Genomic DNA, 21,678 nt, shown 5'->3' with positions numbered 1-21,678 from the left:
TCAAGGAGGTCAAACAAAGCCTTACAGTGAAAACAAAGTAGGAATATTTTTTAAAAACCTTTCTATTAAAAAAGGCAGAAAAAATTTGCTTTTGGTTCACAACCAACAGTATTCTATTGGTTTTGGTTTTGTTTTTGTTTTTTTTTAAGGTCCATGAACTTAAGAGACAAAATAATCCTATTCTCATAAATATATCAAAGTTCAGCATTCAGATTTATAACATTTTTTATGCTTTGTCTCTGCTGACAATCCCTCTTCCCTCCCTACTGTAGTTTCCATGTTCCTTGATTCATTTTCACTTCACTGCAAATGAGCTGCCACTGATGTGGAAGGCACTGGTATTCCTTCCTAATAACTAAAGAAAAAACAACCCAAACAACAAAGACTCACAGCCATCAAGCTACGATACAGCTTATTTGTGCAGCCATCTGGTCCTCTCTGTGGTACCTACAGCTATCTTCTTCCTGTTTAGTAATCTATACATACAGCATTTCCTTTCAAGTTATCCCAAGGCCCTTCCTGGCACTGACTGCTTTGCTCCAGAATGCAGTCCACTGCCACCACAACCCAGTGGTGAAGTCTCTGGACCAGACTAAACTAAAAAATACCCCAAAATATCTTTCCAAATAAACGAATCTTTCCAAATTGAACTAAAAAATATCCCAAATTATCTACCCAAAATATCTTTCTCCTCCTCTTGCCTTCCGTCAGATTGTTTCTTGCTATTCCAGGTCTGCAAACAACAAAGGAACTCTAAAAAGTAAATAAAAAGCAAGTACACCTCAGCTGAACACAGCAATAAAAAAAAAAGGAGTAAATTATCACCATCTGAATCAAGCCATTTCAGGGTTGTTATCATCTCTTGCATCTTCTTTACAATTTTATCTCTTCTATGATCTTGTAAATTGCTGACATTTCCGCACAAATGTAGCATAAATATGTGAATTGCTCTATTAATTTTAATGGGACCAGATTACATATTTCGAGGTACAGATATGCTAAACTGACACCTCTTCCCCCTCAGCATTTTCAAATGGCTCTGACTGAGGGTTAACAATTGGTACGTTGAAATACCAATCTCCAAGCAATAAATTATCAGAGCTTACCACAGAACCTACCTTGAGCAGCAGTAACAGTGTGTGATCAACTGTTGCACACAAAATACTTTTGAAAGCTGTGGAAGGAGTCAAAAAAGTCAGGTACTTCACAGTTAGAAAATCCCAGAATTCAGATTTTATTCTATTCCATCTTCATGATCAAAATAAAACTACAGTCAGCCAGATAATTTTTTCTGTAGTCTTCCTCACTCAGTGCAAGTAACTTCAAAAAAACTTGCTCTAACTGGAAGTTTACTCTTAACACTAGCTGGAATTTTTGATGTTGTGTTTTCTTATTTTCATCCTTTCATATCCTTTTTCATGCATATGCCTAATTATCCAAAAGTCAGAAACCTAACATGGAATCACCTGTGCTCCTGTCTCTTCGTGGTTTCTGCTTCAGGATCTGGACTGCGGCATCTCAGCCAAAGGGGAACAAAGTCAAAGCAAGGATGGCAAAACAGCCAACATCCTTTTTACTGTTCTGGTACAGGATGCCCCAGAGCAGGCTCTGCACCACAGAGAAGAGAGTAACACCTGAGTGACTGCTTTGCCAGTGCTTATCTTGGAGCTTTTGCTGTCTCCTCACAGTGCAGAGGCATAACCAAAATTTGACCTGACTGCCAAACACACGTCCAAAATTAACACAGCAATCCAAGCTCTAAATATGCAGCTTATGAGAGGAAATGGCCAGGATGTTGGATCTCCCAGCCAAGCTAGAGACCGTGATGAGAGACTGGGACAAGCTGGTGGACACTAAAACCTCATGGCAGCCAGCACCCAATACTTGTTCCTACTTCTGGTTTCTGATTCTACCTCTGGCATTTACTGGTACAGCAACTGAGTGGTTCTTAAGTATTAATTCATCAACAGATCCCTGAAAAGTGAAATGACTGTCTTATCTCTATAGGCAGGCATGGCACGGAAAGATTGTGGTAGCAAACAAACAAACAAGCAAAATGCACGATTTAGGTAATTAATTTGCATGAGCACTGTTTTTCCTCAGACCGTCAGAACAGAGAGCAGCCTGTCTGGTGAAAACATAACTTCAGGTAGTTTTGAGCTGCAGGTGTGAGTGTTCAGCTCTTCTGCAACCAAGCCTGGGACAGAGATAGGATGAAAATCTCATTCTTTCAGGTGGCATTCAGCTGCCTAAAATGAGAACTTATCTTTTCCTCACAAACTGGGTTTCTAAGGCTTGTAACAAATTAGGCAGAGCCCAAAAGCCTATGACATAGCCCTCAGCTATACATAGAAGATGTGTGGTGAATGATGTGTGAATCCTGTTGAAAAAGCAATAGCATGGAATTTTGGGGCTATGGGGCCAAAAGTTCCCTCCTTCCCATCATGGCATGTCACACCTAAAGAGAGACTTTTGGCTTTCTTTATGTATTTGTCCAGCATCAGGCACAGCAAATACCAACTGTGCATGGATTCTCACTCTGTGCTTTGGAATAGAAACCAGATTTCTCATTCTTATTATGCTTTTGAAGTGTACTAAGCAGTCTGGAAGCAGGACAATGCAATAACAACAGATAAAAACTAGCAGATTCCAAGTATTTTTAAAATAATCTATTTATGGTTATGCTGTTCAAGTGGGTAGTCAAGTTAAAAAGGCTCCAATTTTCTTTACAGGGGAAAGTAAAACTTTATTCACAATGCTATAAGTAGTTAAAATCTCACTATTTTTCAAGTAGTATCCATTGATTTTAACATTAACACCTATGGGACTAAATACCTGCCTACCAAAGAAACATTCAACTGGAAACCATACTCCATAGCATGACCTGGATAAAAGCAAGCACATGTGCTGCAGTCTCAATGCACTCACCTAAGCAATATCACTGAAGCAGTACGAGTGGCTGCATGACATTTTAACTCTCAGCTGTCCAGCCACCTTTATTTTGTTCTGAATCAAAACATGGCATACATGTATTGTGATATTTTAAATATTTTTTTCATTTTCCTCTGAATTATTTTAGGACAAAGTGTAATAATAAGTTTAATAATAAGCATAAAATAAATAAAGAGAAAATCATCTGACAAACAAGAATGTTAAGGCTTAGACTTCTCAGAAGTAATTTAAATTTGTGATTTTAAATCTGTAATTTAAACAGTTGTAAACTGTTTAAATTACAGATTTAAAATCACAAATTTCCTGAAAAGGATTAATGAGGTAAGAACTGGTTTGTGAAAGCCACAATAATTTTATTTTTTGTCTGTAGCTTCTGTTTGATAAATTATCTATGTCTTATTTAGTAGTCTAGTAGCACGTTTTTCATCAGTGTGATTTAGTAGGGAACAGCCATCATTTTTTTGATAGAACCTACTACAAAGCACCTGGTTCACTGCAGAGAAGTGCAAGGCCATCCAACGATGTCAATTCTCTGGCTGCAGCACTAAACAAAGGTCTTCTGCAGGGCTGTGTTTAACAGCACTGTCCTCACCTCTGGCACAGAATTTAGGAACACTTTGTCCTCAGCAGCTCCACTAAACTCTCAGTTATCCCACATAATGCCATGTGGGACAGTCACACCTGCCTCCAGCATTCAGGAGAACATTGTATATAATAGAGGAAGTTGTATATAAGAGAAGTTTTTCAAGGCTGCAGAAGGAGGCTGGATGAGTGAGGTTCATTGGAGGTTACTGATTAGACAAACCATAAAAAGCTCTGGAAATGCCTTGAATTAAAACCAGTTGGAAGCTGGAAGAGCATTACAAAGAAATCTGATTTATGTTTGACTTACTCCTCCTTAGGCATGTCGGCTGTGCTGAGAGCCAGCACAGGGACTCAGTCCCTTGGTCAAGTTCCTACAGTCACTTTTGTGATACTAAGAGAAAAATGAATATGCAACATGACTCCAGAATTTTAAATACATATGGTTTTCCTGCACTGCATTTTGCTGTGATTTTGCTGTCCACAGAAGGATGACTTGTGGTTTCGCCTGCAGCACAGAATGAGCTCAAGAAGCGTCACAGGCTGCCCAGCACACAAGAGCCTTCCTGCCTGGTCTGCAGAAGAGTTTGGTTTATGTATGACTGTGTAGTCTGCTCAACAAGGGATAGATTCCCCTCTCTCACTTTCAAGAGCAGGTCTGAATAATGTTGTCACTTAGAACAAATGGCATAAGTTGAGTGAACTGGGAATTTTTTAATTGATAGTACAGTTTATGTGTGCCATGAAAAAAATCTCAGTGTGTAAGGGTAGGCCCAGCTCTTAACTAGCCAAATAATAAAAAGTTTGGTCTACTTTCAGTTGATTTCCCAGCAATCTACAAGGAATTATGAAATGAAGCTGGTACACCATGCTGCAAGCACAAAGGCGTAAATCCCACAGAAGCATCACATGCTGCTACGAAGATACTTGAAAACAACTAATAAAACTAACAAATACACTGAACTTTTAACATCAGAGTTTCATGAAATTCACTGGTGGCAAATGCAACACCATGAACCCTAACAATTTACTGCTTCGATTTGATCCTGATTGAACTAGAATTTCTAGGGAAAGGCGGGTGTATCTTTGTAAACAGCATGATAAACAACTTTCAAAGACAACGGAAGACAAAACCAAAGTATCTAAAGCCCGAAACAAAACCAGTATTGATCTCTTTTCAGCAAATCTGTGCCTGTGGTACAAGCCCACAGTTCTGCAGGCACCTGGAATGTTTAGTCTTCCTTTCCTACTAAATACTAAAATGGTAGCACAGAAAAATGGTAGCACAGAAAAACCAGAGATGAATATAAATTAAGACAATGTTATGAGAAATGAAAGAATTATTCCCATGTGATCATGGAATTAAGAGAACCGCACTTCACTCAAAGTTATAAATAAGAAGGAAAATAAAAAGTGCCAAGTATCACAGAATCACAGAATTTCTAGGTTGGAAGAGACCTTTAAGATCATCGAGTCCAACCCAACTTCTAACACCTCAACTAGATCATGGCACCAAGTGCCAGATCCAGTCTTTTTTTAAACACATCGAGGGATGGTGACTCCACCACCTCCCTGGGAAGATGATTCCAGTATTTGACCACTCTTTCTGTGAAAAACCTCCTCCTTAATTCTAGCCTGTATCTCCTTTGGTGCAGCTTGGGACTGTGTCCTCTTGTACTGTGTTACAAAGAAAGTATAAAAATTTGTTTTAGAAGTAGGCATTTTCACTCATCACCTCACATAAAAAGGACAAAGGTGTATTTAAAAATACTGAGAAACAACATCTAAAGGCTATGCTAGCTGTTTTTGGAACACACATTAATTATTCTTAGCTCACTTGAGCTAAGGCAAGAATACAGTTTTAAAATAAAAACCTATATGGTCTTCAGGCACATTTGTACCCAAACTGAATACTATCTACATACATGAGAGACCAATCTCCGCCATTTCCAGCACAGACTGCTCAGTAACTTGACTTACAAACCTCTCAGGGTGGCTCACTTCTGATTTATTTATTATACAATTTCTGGCACCTTGCTCTGCAAGGCGTGGCAGCCCTCACCACGGCACCATGGAAGGCTGCGGATGCCATGCTGTCAGAACTCAGTACATCCCTCCGGGTGTTCAGAGTTGCTGAGGACCCCACCAGGGAGGCTCGGAGACCCTGGCATGCTGCCCAGAACACCTGGGGATTTGATTTTGACCCTTGGAGCAAGTTGCCAACTTTGTATGAGGACATGAAAGTCACAGAGGTTTGAATAGTGTAATAACAAAATGATCACAGGGTGAAAATGTAGATTTTAGGATTTTTGGTATGGGGGTTATGGGGACAAGATGGAGGAACTTGGGCGTGTCTAGCCTTTCTTCTTGTTCTCCATTTTCTGCAGTGATGTTGGCACTTTGGGATTGGTTTAGAGTAGAAGTGCACTGTCTAACATAGGTGATAGGTATTGGGAATTAAGTGTAAATATGATATACGTAGTTTGCAGTATAAAAGGACAACACCACCCCGAGGGCGGTCAGAGTGCCTGTGGCTGCCTTGCTGAGCAGACCTTGGTTGGGCAGAAAGAAAATTTTATAGATAAGAATTAATAAACAACCTCAAGACCAAAAAGTGAGGAGTCCAGACTCGTTCTTCAGTTGCGCAGGCCAAAGCAGAGACATCTTACACATCTTGGGGCAGCAAATATCAACCAAAAACCCAAGACCATGCCAGCCTGGCATCAGGAACAGCTCCCTTTGAGTAAGGATGCTGTTCCCCACCCCCAGAGCCCCCAGAAGCTGTTACCTGGGTGGGCAGTCCTGCTCGTGGCACTTCTTGTGCCGCCCCTTGGGCTGCGTGGCTGGGTCACAGAAGGAGTTTTTGACGGCTCCGCTCGCCCTCCGCATGCAGTGCGCGATCTGCCGCCGCAGCCCTGCCAGAGACACACACAGAGAGAGAGAAAGGAGCAGTCATGCCTGGGCTGGATTCACTGCAGGAATCCCCAGCTATGTGCATCCTTCAGCCAAGCTGGAAAGGTTAAGCGGAGCTCTCTTGGATTGGATCAGAGGTCAAGTGACAGATTACAAAGCACTTTCCTTAATGGCTTTGCTAGCCTCAGAAAGGGCTCCTGCAGGCCCTTGAGCGGGTTTAAATGGCTATGAAGGGTTCTCCAGTTACCCACAGACAAGAGGAAACACAGCAGCATCAGGCTATTCACAGCAAGCTTGGGTTTGCTGACCTTTTCTGTGTTCGTTGGGAAGGCTGTTTAACCAGAACACAAACCAGAGCCACAGAATAATGCTGTGACTCTTAACATGAATTCAAATTTTAAAAAGATTTGGTGCACATTTTGACTTTTTTTGCACATTTTGAAATCAATGATGAAAAATGTCTTCTAAGTAAATAACACACAACATTTAGCACAAGACGCAAGGCACAGTGATGAAGAGACACACAAAAACAATTCACACAAACCATTTCGGTTGTTTCCCAACACTTCCATTTATACAAAACCCCACTCATTTAACAGAAAGAAACATGAACCAAAATACTACACTAACCTCGTGTGAATCTAAAGAAATCCAGTTTCCAGAAGCCTGCCTCCCACATAGTTCTGCAATAATTTGAGGCAGATCTCTTGCTGCAACCCAATACAGACAAAAGTATTGCAATATTACAGTTTGAAAGACTGCAGTGAGACTGATATAGAGGCATTAAAATAGTCCACACAAATCTTAAGGACTAAAAAGACTGAAAAATCATTTATTAACTCCCATTAACTGTGCTATTCATTTTCATAGCAATTAATACACACTGGTAGATCACTACATCTCTAGAACTTTTCCCCCTGGGATGCAGAGGGCCTAACAAGCACTGTTATCATGGCATCAAGGATAAGTGTTGGGCTATTTAGCAGTATGTTTAGGAAACAAGCATTTCCTTTCCTCAGGCCTCCTAATAACTAGTGTGGGAAACTCCACACTAATAACTAGTGTGGGAAACTACATGGAAGAAGAAGAAAGCAACAGCAATCCATAGAAAATAATTGAGAAATAGTAATATATTCCTCTATATACTCATAGGATCATAAAAATGTTAAGGTTGGAAAAGCCCTGTAGGATCAACAAATCCAATCATTAATCCTGCACTGGCTGAAAAATACAAAAGAGACTTTTGCATGCCCATTTGGGTCATTTCACAGAAACCAATGGAAACATACATCCCTATTTTTTAACACCTGAGAACATGTGTTATGTATGTGAGGAAACGCTTTCACTTTTTGATTACTTTCAGGCTTCTGACTCAGACATATAAAACAATTACTGACTACAGCACAAGATTTGATGACTGACTCTGCTCCAGTATGATATGAAGGCTGATCTTCTAGAACAGTGATTAGTATCACCTGTAAGGGAAGATTAAGGGACTGAAGCATTCAAGGGTCCATGGGTCCGTGGTGCAGCTGCAAGACTGCAGTAAGCCTGGACATGGTGATCTCTTATTCATAGGTGACTTCAAACAGGAGAAAGCCTTTTGTCTCAGCACAGACGTCCCAGGGAGCAGTGCTCTCTATTATGCCCTGGTATAAATATGACTAGAAAACTCTGCAACCTTTCTGCTAGCTGTAAACAAATCAGTTGGCAGAAATGTTTCTGTTACTTTCAAAACCATGATATGTTGCTGTTCCAAACACAAACAACAAGAAATCTTTTGCTTTGTTAAATTTTTAGTGTCATTTCATCTGCTGCAATTCACTTTAAAGCCCCTATAAACCTTTGCAAAAGTTTTGCTTTGATGCTGTACATTCTCACAAAAGGACCAGCTGACATCAATGAACTAGTTTATTCTAACAAACAACCTCTTTATGAAAGTTATGTGAACTCCCACCGTAGTTTCAAAATCTCTGGCAGTTCAGCTCCAAAGCTGGAAAGAATCCTATATGTGTTGCATACAGCAACACACACACACAGATGTAGGTTTACATGCTATGACATAATGAAATGGTTTTATCAGTTTGAGCAAGTTGAAGTAGAAAACACTGCAGAAGAAGACAACTAGTCACTACTGACCCTGCCCCAGCAAGTATTTACAACTATACAATTAAGAAGGTGATATCCTATCTAAGCCACAGATTAAAAATTCTAAATATACTGAAACCTCAGTAAAATTTGAAACCAAAACATTTTTTTCTAAAGGGCTTTGAGAGGTAGCTGTTTTCCTCCCTTCACCACTTTTATTTCTTTCTGAACTCAATGCTGATTAGTTCACCTGATGTGTACTATCTCAGCTCAGTGAAAAAAACCTTACAAGTATTTCTGGGAAAGATAGGAGAAACCAAGAAAGATAATAATCAGATCAGAGAATAATCTTCGTTTCACTAAATCTGCTCAGAGATTCCTTCTTTTTCACTGTGACACTGCAGCCCTAATGCAGGACTCTAGATGTGAGGCTGACCCACAGATGCCTTGATTTCTCACTTGGTTTGCAAAGAAAGGTACCAGTTCAAAGTCATCTGGGTGTGAAAGGCTTTTGAAAGAGAGATTAGAAATCTTTTTGCCATAGAGCCCTCAGTTTGGGCTATAAACAACAAAAATGAAGGATCATAAGCAAGTATATAAAAAGTGTATGAGAAACATGCAAATTTGACTTTAGAGCTCATTTGAACATATAATTGTCTGAGCTGTGCACTTAATCTGCAAGACGTTCACTTTGTATTTGAATGAGCAAATTATATTTTGTGCATGCACAAGTTATGCACAGAATACAAGTGCCAATCTTTACATTTGCAGTGCTACAAAACTCAGACACACAACAGTCAACGCAAACAGTGACCTTTGTGTTCTAAAACCAACACTGCAAGCTTAGGAACACTTGGAAATAATTTTGCAGAGCGACCTTTATAAAAGTTGTAAAGGATTTAGAGGGCACATAACAGTTAACCCCCAAAAGAATCTTAAGAGTTAAGTCCTTTAGCAGAGCTCTGAAAATCTGCCAAGTACCAATACTATCTGTGGAGAAACAAAGTTTTGATATTGGCTAATATTCTCCCTCAGTTGCAGCTGTGCTGTGCTATGCTTTTGTTACATTTAATGCCACTCAAAGCTGGTTCTAAGAAACAAGACCAAAGCCTTTAGACAAGGAGGAAGTATTTACACTTGCAATTCCAATACAACCCATTCTGCGATTATTTAAAGAAGGAATAATAGGCAGTTGGTCTAGAAAAGAACCTCAGTGACACATTTAAATTAATCTGTATGTAAAAAAGCTTACAGGCTCTACCTGCTGTCTTGAGAGCAGGCTCTGGTGGGACAGCTCTTGTCCAGAGGGCGCAGCAATTTGCAGGACACCAGTGTGCACACATTCTGACTGCAAAGCAATTCCTTTCAGCATAAAGCAATGGCAGGAAGAGATTCAACCTGTCCTTCAACTGAGGACAGAGAAAGGGTTATAACTATTACTACAAATTATCCCCTTTGGCGCTTGTTTGCCATGAATTGGATTGCAATGTAACTTCTTATCTATTTTCTACATTGCAAATTAATATCTGGTATTGCAGCGTGTTCTCCTTTTCCCTGCATAAAGCATTAGGTATACTTGCCACAGAAAACACTGATTTTTCAGAGTATGTTTTCCTGTTCAGTGGTGTTACAGCAGACTGGCCAGAGCCACCTTTGACACTACAATAGGTGGGCACACACGAAGGAAATGAAAGAAGCAATAAGAACATTTGAATATTCTGTTTTTCCACTGCAGTGGAGCTGGAGAAGGATACGCATCAGGGCATGGTCCAACCTTGGCCAAGAATCTGGGGGAAAATATGCCCAGGGAGCTGCCCTGGGTTCATTCTGGGAAGAGACAGCTTCAACCTATAAAGTTTTATTCATCACTGGGACTTTTTCCAGGTACATTTCCCATGAATAAGGGGTTGCACCATAGGGCTAAAATCACTTTTTTTTTTCTCTTAGGACTGATGAAGATTTCCTGCATCAGTCCATTTCTCTGTCTGCAGCGCAATTTCTTATTCCCTAATGCAAATTTTCTTTCTTGGCTCCAGAAAGCTTTTGTTTGTATTGTCCTGATTTCTGTGTCTATCAAAGGCTGAAGTACCCTTGAATTTATTGCTGTGTTTTTGGCCAGTGGTGATGAAAGGACCTCTGCTGGATCTTTGGCAGGTCCAGGTTTGCCAAGAGAGCAGAAGTCTAGGTAAGGATCAATTTGTCCCACTGGCTATGGCCGTCAAAGTTAGTTCAGCAGTTCATCTTTCTTGGTCCTCCTTTTTATCCTAAAAATATTGGTTTATTGTTTACAAAATGGTAATTGCAATAATCCTTATAAGCTATTTACTACTTACGTTAGGCTAAATAAATACAGCTTTTCTTATTTATCTCTCTGTAGGCTTATCTTCAATAAGACTTGTCCTGCAGCACACACATAGCAGAAGATGATCTTCTCTACTTCAGTGCACTTTGATCTTATAAACTCCTCAGAACACTTCAAATGCCAGGGATTTGGTACAAGTGTGTTACTGCCAACAGCAATAAGTTCTGAATCTAAACAGAGTGAACATTCCCATGAAATCAATCGCATTGTTCACAGCCAGAAGGAAGTTTTGTGGAAGTCAGAAGGAAGTTTTGTGGAAGTCAGTTGGACATCAGGGAGAATTTCTTCACTGGAAAGGTAGTCAAACCCTATTGGAATAGGGTGCCCAGGGAAGTGATGCAGTCACCATCCCTGGGAGTGTTCCAGAAACAACTGGATATGGCACTTGGGGCCATGGTTTGGTTGATGAGGTTGTGTTTGGTCAAGGCTCGGGACTCCCTGATCTTGCAGGTGTTTTCCAGCCTTAGTGGTCCTATGAACAGTGATGCTGGTCCACGTCCCCAAGGCCCAGAGCACAACCAAATACAATGTGCAACTGCAGAGAGCTGCAGGCAGATTGGCATATCAGATTTCCCCACTCCAAGTGATGCACTGGAGCTCTGTGCCAAGATTTCTCTGTTTTAATGAGCAGGGAGTGAGCGACAATACCCTAACTGCATCACCGCATCAGGAAACTACATCCTTCTTTAGACCTGTCCAGTTACTTCTCTAAACATCTGTATCTCAGAGGAAAGAGAACTACAGGTTTATTAATTTCTTTTCTTCTGTCCATGAAGGAATGCAGAGAACTGGTGAGGTGTCTGTGCCCTTCATGAACTGGGATGCACCTCTTGATTCCCCCTCCAACTGATGCCACCAAATCCGTAGTCTTGTCTGAAACACGTGATTTCTACTTATACAAAGGCAGTAAGCTCAAAAAACATTTACTAAGAGAAAAAATGCAGGTAACAGAGGAAGTCAATTAGTAGATAAGAACTGAAAAAACTTCACATGCCACAGTTATCTATCTAAATAACTCATATGGCAGAAATCAAAGCCACATCACGGTTAACTAGGTAGAAGAGAGTACACAGGGCTACAATTTACCTAGTGAGAAAGAGTTCTGGGAAAACTGCAGCTAATGTAAAAAGAACCTCAAAACAGCGTAACAAACAGTCTACTAACACATTGCCCTCCTCTCCCCTTTCTATCACAACAATTTTTACATTAAATATGACTCAGAACTACGCAGGTATCAGAAATAAAACTTAGAGAACACAGTTAAGCAAAACCACTTGTTTTGCGCACCTATTTAAAGAAAATGGTGGGTGTCTCTCCACCAGAAACCACATCAAGTTTTGTGCTGAGAGACTCTTCTCAAAAAAAGAAAAAACCAGAAAACAAATCACAGCATCTATCTAATCAAGCATCCATATATATGAATGAACACACATCTCCATAATATGTTGATTATATACATATATATATATATATATATATATATAAATACTTTTTAAATTATATGTGGATGTTATTGAGATGGGATATTTTACACTAGGCTTCTAGAAGTTCTTCTTTTAATCTTATAAATTTAGGTCATAAAATGCCTTTTGTCCAAACCACTGAAAATGCATTGTTTTAGTGTCTTCCCTGACAGAAGAGATTTACAAATGTTACTCCTGCAATCATCACTACTTTAGAATCACAACTGGGTGTGTTACAACACTTGTTTGTCCTTTTTCTTTTCCTCCACAAAGCAGCTACAAAAGCAGTAATTACCAGAAACCACTAACAATACTCTAGTATTAGGAAAGGTCTTTCTCATATTATAGGTCTGGTTGTAAGACAGATCTTCTACTCTTCTGTACAGTTTTCACACTGCACAGAACGGTCAAAGAACAATGTTATGGTTGTATCTCCAGAATTCTTTTACTGTCCTGTGAAAATCAAGAGCTAATTCAGACAGAAGGCTACAATTCCTTACCCCCAGTTCAGACTTCCTTTCATATACAACATTTTCATCATATTTTCAAAATTATTCCCACAATAGATGGATAAAAAAAATTACTAATGTAAAGATTTGGTCTCTTCATCCTTATTGTTGGTTTACTACAAATACTAATATCTCATTGATGTTAGCTACTTCAGAGGAAGCTCTCCTGGTAGTATTTTGTGTGAGTTACCAGAAGCCACAACTTTCAGACCTGTTGTTAAATCCTACTTCACAATCACCATTCTGCTTGTCTGGTTTAATGTGCTGCACAGAACTACAGTATAACTGCAGTGGTACCCAAGCTATTGCCAAACTGGCAAAGACATGGAAGTTCTCAAGACTAATTGCAGTTAAGTAACTATTGAACAATGGACAAAAAAAGAGTTACTACTTGTCAAGGTAGGAGAGAAATGAAGAATATTTTTTGTAGTTATTATATAGAAAACTTTTAATAGGGAAAAATAGTAGGTCATAAATTTGTACTGCTGGAAAGAAAGGCTATGGTGAACAGCACTGACAAAAAATTATGATGTAAAGAAAACTGTACCTTCTTATTTTGGTTCACAGAAGCTGAGAATTTCAGGGCAGGTGTTTTAGAAATATATTGACGTAGGCAATTTTAAAAATTTTTATTTAGAAGTCAAAATACATTATTCACAGAATCACAGAATGGCTGGGGTTGGAAGGGACCTCTGGAGACCATGTAGTCCCACCCCCCACTAAAGCAGGGTCTCCTGCAGCAAGCTGCACAGGATCACAACCAGGCAGATTTTTAATATCTCCAGAGGAGGAGACTCCACAGCCTCTCTGGGCAGCCTGTTCCAGGGCTCTGCCCCACCTGAAGTAAACAAGTATTCCTCACATTATTTTTGTAACCATGTGATCTGATTTCACACCAAATGCAGATGAAAGAACATTACCTTTTTGAGCACTACATCTGTAATGAAGGAAAACAGTAAGAGAAAAGGGAAGTGAGGAATTACCTCTTCCACAGGTAACACTGCAGGCTGTCCACTCTCCATATTGCCAAAAATACTCTGGCTCTCCAATCTCATTCTCATTACTCTCTTCTTTGCGTACAGTGTATTCATACTCGATTCCAGGGTTAGTTTCTTGAAAAAGCAGCTGGAGAGAGTGGTGTTTATTAGTGGTTTAATTAATAATCTACTGGTCAAGAGCTTTCAAAGTGTGAAACCAGAATAATTAAAGCTGCCCATAAAGTCTGCTACCAGTTCAGAGAAGCAGACTTGCAAAATTTCCACTTCTTTGTCGACAGTGGCATACATGAATTTTTCAAAGACACAGCTGTTTACCATGCATTTCTGCAAATACAGGTGGGAATAAATGGGTCACCATAATTGGTATTCTACTGACTATAAAAAAAGATAATAAGAAGTCCATCCAAAGCATCCCTATGCTGCTGATTAAGAGCTATTGCCTATCCCCATTATTAGTTATAATTTTACTACCTGCTGAAATAGCTGTTACAAAACAACCTTTGGGTCAGAAAATTACAGATGCTATTCAGACACTGCTTTAATATTATTTTTCATTGTTTCTGAATTAAGAAGAAAAATTTCCAGCTGAGAAGAGGTACTGAGAAACTTACCTGAGAGGGAGAAAGTAAACATCTTTAAGGGAAAAAAATACTTCAGCCACAAACTTTTACTCTTCTTCCCAATTGTACTAAAATTGAAGTCTGAGCACTCATTAGTTTTTTCTTCTCACCAGACATTCAAAGTGTGAAAGTGGTCTCCCCTCACACACCTAATACTTATTTTGATTGCATGGTGGACACACATGCAAGCAAGCCATGAGAGATACTTCCAAAGATCAACAGGCCAATTCTAAATTATTTTCTCAGAACTGACAGAAACTGGTTATGTATAAGTCAGAATCCATAAAGCAACACGAAAGAAACAAAGTCAGGCTCTGTGGATGTTAAATGGGTTGGTTTCACTTACCACATGCTAGTAACCCATCTATATACTGCTGTATGCTTTTCTGGCTCTGTGTAAGCTGTTACTGCCGTCAGCAGTCCCTAGCTCTCACTGTTCACAGCCTCACATCAGCTCCCTTTTTGTGACAACTTATTTTTCATCTGGATCTGGTTCACAGCCATGAGCTGGTCCAAGAAAGTTTGGGCAAAGGATTGACCAACTAGAGGCAACAAGATCCCTGTCCTAGTGGCAGCACAGGATTATATCAGCCTTTAACAAATATTGGAGTGCTATGCGGGATTTGAGTTCTTAGGCAGGATGAACAACCCTCAAAAGCAAAGTGCTTATTTCTCTCCAAAACAGTTCAACTGTTTTTTTTTTTTCAAGACAGCATATTAATAGTGCTTTATATACCAATATACATATTTTCCCAGCCCCACCTCCAGGGCCCCAGCACATTCTGCTGCCATGCAAGTTAGCAGATTCTGCTCCTGATTTCCTCTTTACCTGAATCCATATTGATTCATTGGTGGGTCCTGGAGCAGTCAGATTTTCTAGATCCCCTGTTCTGTCATACTGAAATATTGTGCCTGCCACTTTGTATTCACCATTCCACTGGATGATAAAGCCTCCATTCAAGTAGTATTTTTCTGGGTCTTTGCTTCGCATAGCAAGGAAATTTCCTGATTCTGTAACTTCCATGACTTTGATTCCCCTTGCACCTTTTGGAATTAGCCCAATATCAACATATCCTAAGAGACAAGAAGAATTAATGGAGGTGAACAACAGAAATGTCACTGCATTTTACTTATTTGTAAGATGATTAAAACAAGAGCTTTGCTTGAAAAAATACACAAATATGCTGTCACAGAGCTTGCAATTCAGTTTGTTAATAGTGTGACTTTCCAAGTCAGGGTTTCTAGCATCAGTTGGGGAATAGCGTTTAGGCAATGCCAGTGGCATTTAGAAGGGATGTGGAGGTGGAATGACTTTCAGAGCTGTGCCAGGGGAAATCTATTCCACACACGAGCATTAACATTTCCATAACCATGCCCAAGGGCTCTGGCATACTGTATCTGGAGAAATGCCAGGGAGTTCCTGCAAGTTAACAGCCTGTTGTGGGAAAGGTTTTTTCAATTTGCAAAGAACATTTTCATCTGTACACAATGTACAGGTGTACATGGAATTCCATGTACCTTCTCTTAAGGCATTTAAATTCTCTGTGACTCTTTGCCCTACAACAACAAGAATAAAATAATGTTATTCAAATGCTTTAAATTACTACTATAAATTCAGCACATTTTGTAAACTACCAGTCTTCATAACAAAGTTCAAGGGCTCTTCATGGATAGTTATTTGTTTAGGGATTTTTGGTTTGTGTGTTAAGAATGACCCAAAGCATCTATTACAGAATTTTGTTCACATCACAGGCAATATGTGACACCAGACTCTGTGCTTCTCACCTTACAGGAAGCTGCTATTGTTGTTGCTATTAAATTGTAAAAATAGGAAGTTCACATAGATACTTGAGCACGAACACAGGTAGCTTTCTTGTTATTGCCCCTAGCTGAGCTCTAGAAATTAGATGCATGACATTGTTACAAGCTGGTACACTGGGAGTGTGAGCTGCATTTTGTGCTGGTTTACTTTAAGACTGGAACATGACTTCCCCAGTTCTCATCACACCTTTCTGAGGTCATGAATTAAATTCTGAGAGTCACATCCTGTCCACCTTTCTTGTGAAATGAGCTTTTCACCTTTGATTACTCACTTACATGTGTGAGATAAACCACACTGGGCATGCTAAGCAATCTTCAGTATCAATGTTCTTCTGCCACCAGAACTATTTATGTGCTGTACAACAACCTGCTGCTGTAAATAAGTGCCCAAGAGTCTTTAACATCGGATTTTCTTTGCAGCTCTTTTGTGGTGTAATAAATATTGGTTAAAATATCTTATGCTGCTTGTGGTGCAAAACAGAATCTGTCTGCTTCAGGTCTTTCCTAATTAGATTGATAATATATAACCAAATATATGGATTTCCAGTGACTGATGTTTAAGAAGCATTTTCTGAATGCTACCTTCTGCAAGTCTCTGTGACTGACTGTGGAAATTGAAACTTTTTTTTCTAAGTGAATCAGTTTTTTCTAAGACAGTGAAGTAAGAAAATCTGGAAGCTCACTTCTATTATTCAGGAAATCAGTGGTTTAGGTCTATTGTAAGTAACCAAATCTAATGATTCTCCCAAATGTTCTATTCATTCAGTGAAGAGGAGACATGTAACAAACGCAGTGTGTGATTATGTAACTAAAAGCTTGATTAGAAGGCATACTTACAATCAGGACAAATTAAGAGCATGGAAAATCTTAATTATGTCACATCCTGGCAGCTTGGCTTTGCAATATTGATGTCCTTTTACAGTAGGATTGGGTTGGTTGTTTTTGGGGTTTTTTTTCTATTTAATTACAATAACATTTGTTCAAAACACAAAGCATAAAAACTATAAGACAATTTGTATTTTATTGCAACACAAAAACATTATATCCTTTCAAGATTTTGCATAGTTATGTTGTCTGAATCACGTGCTGCTCCTCATAAACCTTATTTTAAATGCATTGCAACTGTCTGGTAAGGGAAGTTACCATTCATTCAGTTTATCATCTTCTGCCTTCTCCCTGGCCCTCCCCACCAGCTAAATTACTTCCTGACTTCCCAGAGCCTCTTGCTGATTCCCAATAAACATTATCTGATTTTGAAAGTTAATTGACAGCAAGCTTTTGAGCTTGTCACTCAACATAATAAATTTTTGTTTCAAAATTCTGTGGATGGATATTATGGAATGTTCCTGGTTATGTGGTTTCATTTGACAAGAATCTAGAGATTCAAGATTCAATAACAGTCTTACAGCCCTACACACTAGGCTCATTAAATCCTGGAGCAACCTCATTGTGGGTGCTTCTGCACACCTGTGAATTGGCAACCCTCAGATGCTATTAATCCTTCCCTTTTTAATTAAAATTAAATCTATATGCTCCCAAAACAGACATGAACAAATTAATGAAACCTTTGCTGTATGCAGAGCTCTACAAGGACTGAAGAATTTGTTTCTCCTTTCCAACTTCAGCGAGAAAAGAATAGTTTTACTCAGGCCATTAGCACAGCATTGCAAATCAAATGATGACCAGATCTGACTAGGCACAGAGCATCCATTTTTTTCTGGCAGAAGCATGATTCACTGATATCATGATAACACTGATTCACATGATAACACCCATTTACAATTTCCCCTGCAGATGATCACTCAGTTTTCAACAAGAAACACTTTCAATCATTTTTACATAGAGAAATGACTTCAGCAATGGAAGAATTTAAAGGAGGAATCCAAATTACCAAATCCTTCGCTTTGATTAAACATCATCTTCACTGTACGACAAGCAGAGCCATCTCCCAGGCAAACTCCACACTGGTCTTCTGTTGCGTTGGAATTTATCTCATAATCACAGCCCACAGCCTAAAAGGAAAAAATAGTGTCAGAATAAATGCAGCCTCCGCAATGAATTACTCAGAGCTCATCTATCACTGTGCTTCTGAGCAGGGATGTAGTATATATCCTGTATAGTGTATTACACCAAGGTGAAAAACAAACCAACAAACACTAACCATCACCATGTCACAAAACATACAGTAGTGACCAGTCACTTGAGACACAAATGTGCCATCCAAATGGCCTTATTATCTGGGACTGGCCACTATATCTAGGACTTGTGTCTGCTTTCTTATGTCATGGAGCCATCCACAGGTTCCTGGGAATGCAATGCAGTAACAGAACTGAAATCTCTGCCAGCTTTTTGAGGCCATGTCACAGAAAAGAACCTCTACTACAGTCAACCCCCCTGGCAAAGAGAAACTCTTCAGTAAGCATGAAGCTTTACATCAGTGACTCTCCAGCTTGCCAGCATGGAGCATGGGTCAAGTGGGTCAAGTTCCAGTAAAAACTAATTTTCCAGTTTATACTTGCTATAAGAAGAAGGTCACACTAAAATGTATTCATTCTGAGTCAGGAAAAAAACTCCTTGCCCAACGAGAAAATTCTGTGCTTTAATGTCTTTAAATTTCAACAGAATTTGCATTTGGTTTTGGGATTTTTTTTTCTGCCTCTCTTGAAAAACAGGCAGGATTGGAGAACACAGCATGAAGTCCAACACTTAGTGTTTGTTAATAGCATCTAAGATAGCTGGAGGCCTGTGATACAGATAAGTAGCCAGAAGCCTGGTTGTATGTCAAGGTTTTGTCTTGGTTTGAGATAGTGGATACAGTATCATAAAGTCACCCCAAAACACGTTTTCTCAGCTTATTTTTCTCAAAATAAGCGTGCAGGTGCTATACCTGTCAACCTGTCAAACACCCTCTTGATGTATGAAAATCTGATATATCAACCTCTTTTGATGTTGATCTTATTTCACCTTCAGTACATCAGCTACTGTATATTTCTGCAAGATTCTGACAGGAAAATCCATCTATTAGACTAACCTAGGTATACAGGCTCTTGCATCCCCTAGTGCTTTTCTATCATTTTCAGCTTAAGAAATACCTGAACATTTGTCTAAGTGCCAATGAATTTAATGAACAATTAGAGAAACTGTGAGAAACAGAAGCAAGGAAAGGCCTCAAGCTACAGATGGTGCCAAACTGCATCACTTAAAAGAAAATTCTGAAAAGAGATGCATCCATCACTTACTGCCAATTCATACCCAGCACCTTTCACACCAGCTCTGAGAAGTCACAGCCATGTCAAAGGTTCTGCAGCAGCCTTAGCTTCTCCCTCCTTTCAGCGAAGGCCACTTTCAAAAAATGAAATGTTTTGTAATGTCTTGCACACACACAGATCCTGGCACCAAGGACCACACTTATGAACAGTACAGAAGGTTACAGAGATAATGACATGTTAGCAAGGTGACTAACTTTTTGCCTCCAAGTATGTAGCTATTTGACCAAGGATGGATTTAATCAACTATTCAGAATACACAGATGCCACTGCTACACAAACAGGATGTTTCTTTATCTTTCCAGGAGTTCAGATCTGTCTCTTCACCAGTTTATCTTTAACACTTCCTAGTAATTTAGAGAGGCTGAAGTGTTGCTGTTCTCTCAGTGATGCATTCCACAGTACATCTACTGTACTATTATACATCTGTTAATCATCTGCAAAGAGGGAAGTCTTAGTTATCTGGTTTATTATTAGACCAAAGAAATAATAAGACACTCTGGAGAGTCATAGAATTTAAAGTTTATTTTCTATACTATTCACATATATCCTTGAACGAAAAGGTGGGGAAAGTCTGAAGATGGAACACTTGTACTTTGTGCTTTGCTATTAGAAAATATAACTAATGACTGCTGGGAGCTTGTATTTTGAACTTCTCTAAAAATTACTTGTCTTCAAATTGTATATTTTTGCCAAATTATCATTTTCTGATAGAAAATTCATGTTTTGGAAAAGGTTTCTGTTCTTTATTTACTGTGCATTCTTGTTTGAGAGGCAGCACACAATTAATTTATCTATTTCACACTGTCAACCAGATACTTTGAAATGAACATCACTGAGCATATTTCCCTTCCAAGTACTGTGGGGTGCAAAAACCCCCAAGGATTTAACTAATTAGTTCTGATTAGAACAGCTGCAGCCCTGGCTCTAACTGAGATGGCAGCAACACAGTATCATCCCTTCCCTGCCTTTGGGACTGGCAAATCTGTGCTTCTGCATGGGCTGTACTCCATCAGCTCAGACCTTTCCCACTTGACCATTTCCTTTACCGACAGATCTGCAGCATCAAAACATGGCATCACTGTGATGTGAAGGGAATTCCTTTGTCCCTTCCAATAACAGCAGCAGAAGTTTGCATTTCACTGTTCTTCTGATACACGAAACAGTTTGTATCTGATCAGACATGAGCCTTACCTATATATGCAACATTCCTACATGTTCCTTTGGTTTTCGAATACCCAAGAATGAGGCAGGGCAGACAATTTACTCCGCTATAGTAAATAAAGCCTTTGCTTTATTCCTCAGCCCTAGGGTGCTGCTGGTGCTGTCATGACCTTCACATCTAACAGCAGGGCCTCATCTTACAAAGCCATCAAAAACCATCACAAAGCAATATTCTCATGTCTCAGAATAAACAGCATTCATTTACTCCAGATACTTTAATTTCCATGAACTTTAATTTCCAGACCATGTTTTCCTTTATTACTCCAGTGAATACCACATTATTTTTGCCATCCATTAGAATAATTTCAATATGCATCATTCTTCTTTTTACTTGCTTTCCTCACTATTCTTATTCTTGTGGATGCATTTTCTAAACATGCCTCAAACTTTCCAGAAGATCAATATGACCCATTAATGGGCACTTGCAGCCCAGAACTAGATGGTATTTGAGGTCCATTCCGACCTGAACTATGCTATGACTCCATGATGAATTTATGACAAGCAGTTGCTGAAGGGCCTCTGAAGACTAATGCAGGTTATAAAGCAGGAAAGAATATCAGCAGCAGTTAGGCTCTGATTTTTTTTTTACACACATATGTCCTTGTGCACCCTTTGCCTGGGAACCATGCTGTGTTACAGGAACCAATGTGTGCCATGGCATAGGCATCACAACTTAGCATCCCTCCCTGCAGCCCTTTGCCATCGTCCCACTCACCAAGAGCCCTGTCTAATGCATCTCAGATCAGCTTTGTTTCTGGTCACAGCAAACAGTCCAGAGGCAGATGCAATGACCTGAACTGCCCGGCTGAATTACAGGAAGGAGAAACAATTTATTTCCTGCTGCTCAGTGACTAAAGGGAAAACAGCCAGAGATATTGGC

At 39.4% G+C, this 21,678-nt stretch overlaps 1 protein-coding gene across 1 annotated transcript in view; it reads right to left on the bottom strand.

Annotated features, from left to right (window-relative positions):
• Window positions 1–21,678, bottom strand: part of ADAMTS12 (ADAM metallopeptidase with thrombospondin type 1 motif 12) — a 144,731-nt gene that overhangs the window by 21,871 nt on the left and 101,182 nt on the right. The window contains exons 15-18 of the mRNA XM_031063069.1: window positions 18,200–18,320; window positions 15,317–15,561; window positions 13,853–13,994; window positions 6,323–6,449 (exon numbers count right to left, since the gene is read on the bottom strand). Coding sequence (XP_030918929.1) covers window positions 6,323–6,449; window positions 13,853–13,994; window positions 15,317–15,561; window positions 18,200–18,320 — 635 coding nt within the window. The remainder of the gene's footprint in view (window positions 1–6,322; window positions 6,450–13,852; window positions 13,995–15,316; window positions 15,562–18,199; window positions 18,321–21,678) is intronic.

This window comes from Geospiza fortis, unplaced genomic scaffold (genome assembly GCF_000277835.1).
Source record: "Geospiza fortis unplaced genomic scaffold, GeoFor_1.0 scaffold174, whole genome shotgun sequence".
In the NCBI taxonomy this organism is placed as follows: domain Eukaryota; kingdom Metazoa; phylum Chordata; class Aves; order Passeriformes; family Thraupidae; genus Geospiza; species Geospiza fortis.
The sequence above is the reverse complement of the archived record's forward strand: the minus strand, read 5'-3'. Positions and strand labels throughout refer to the sequence as shown.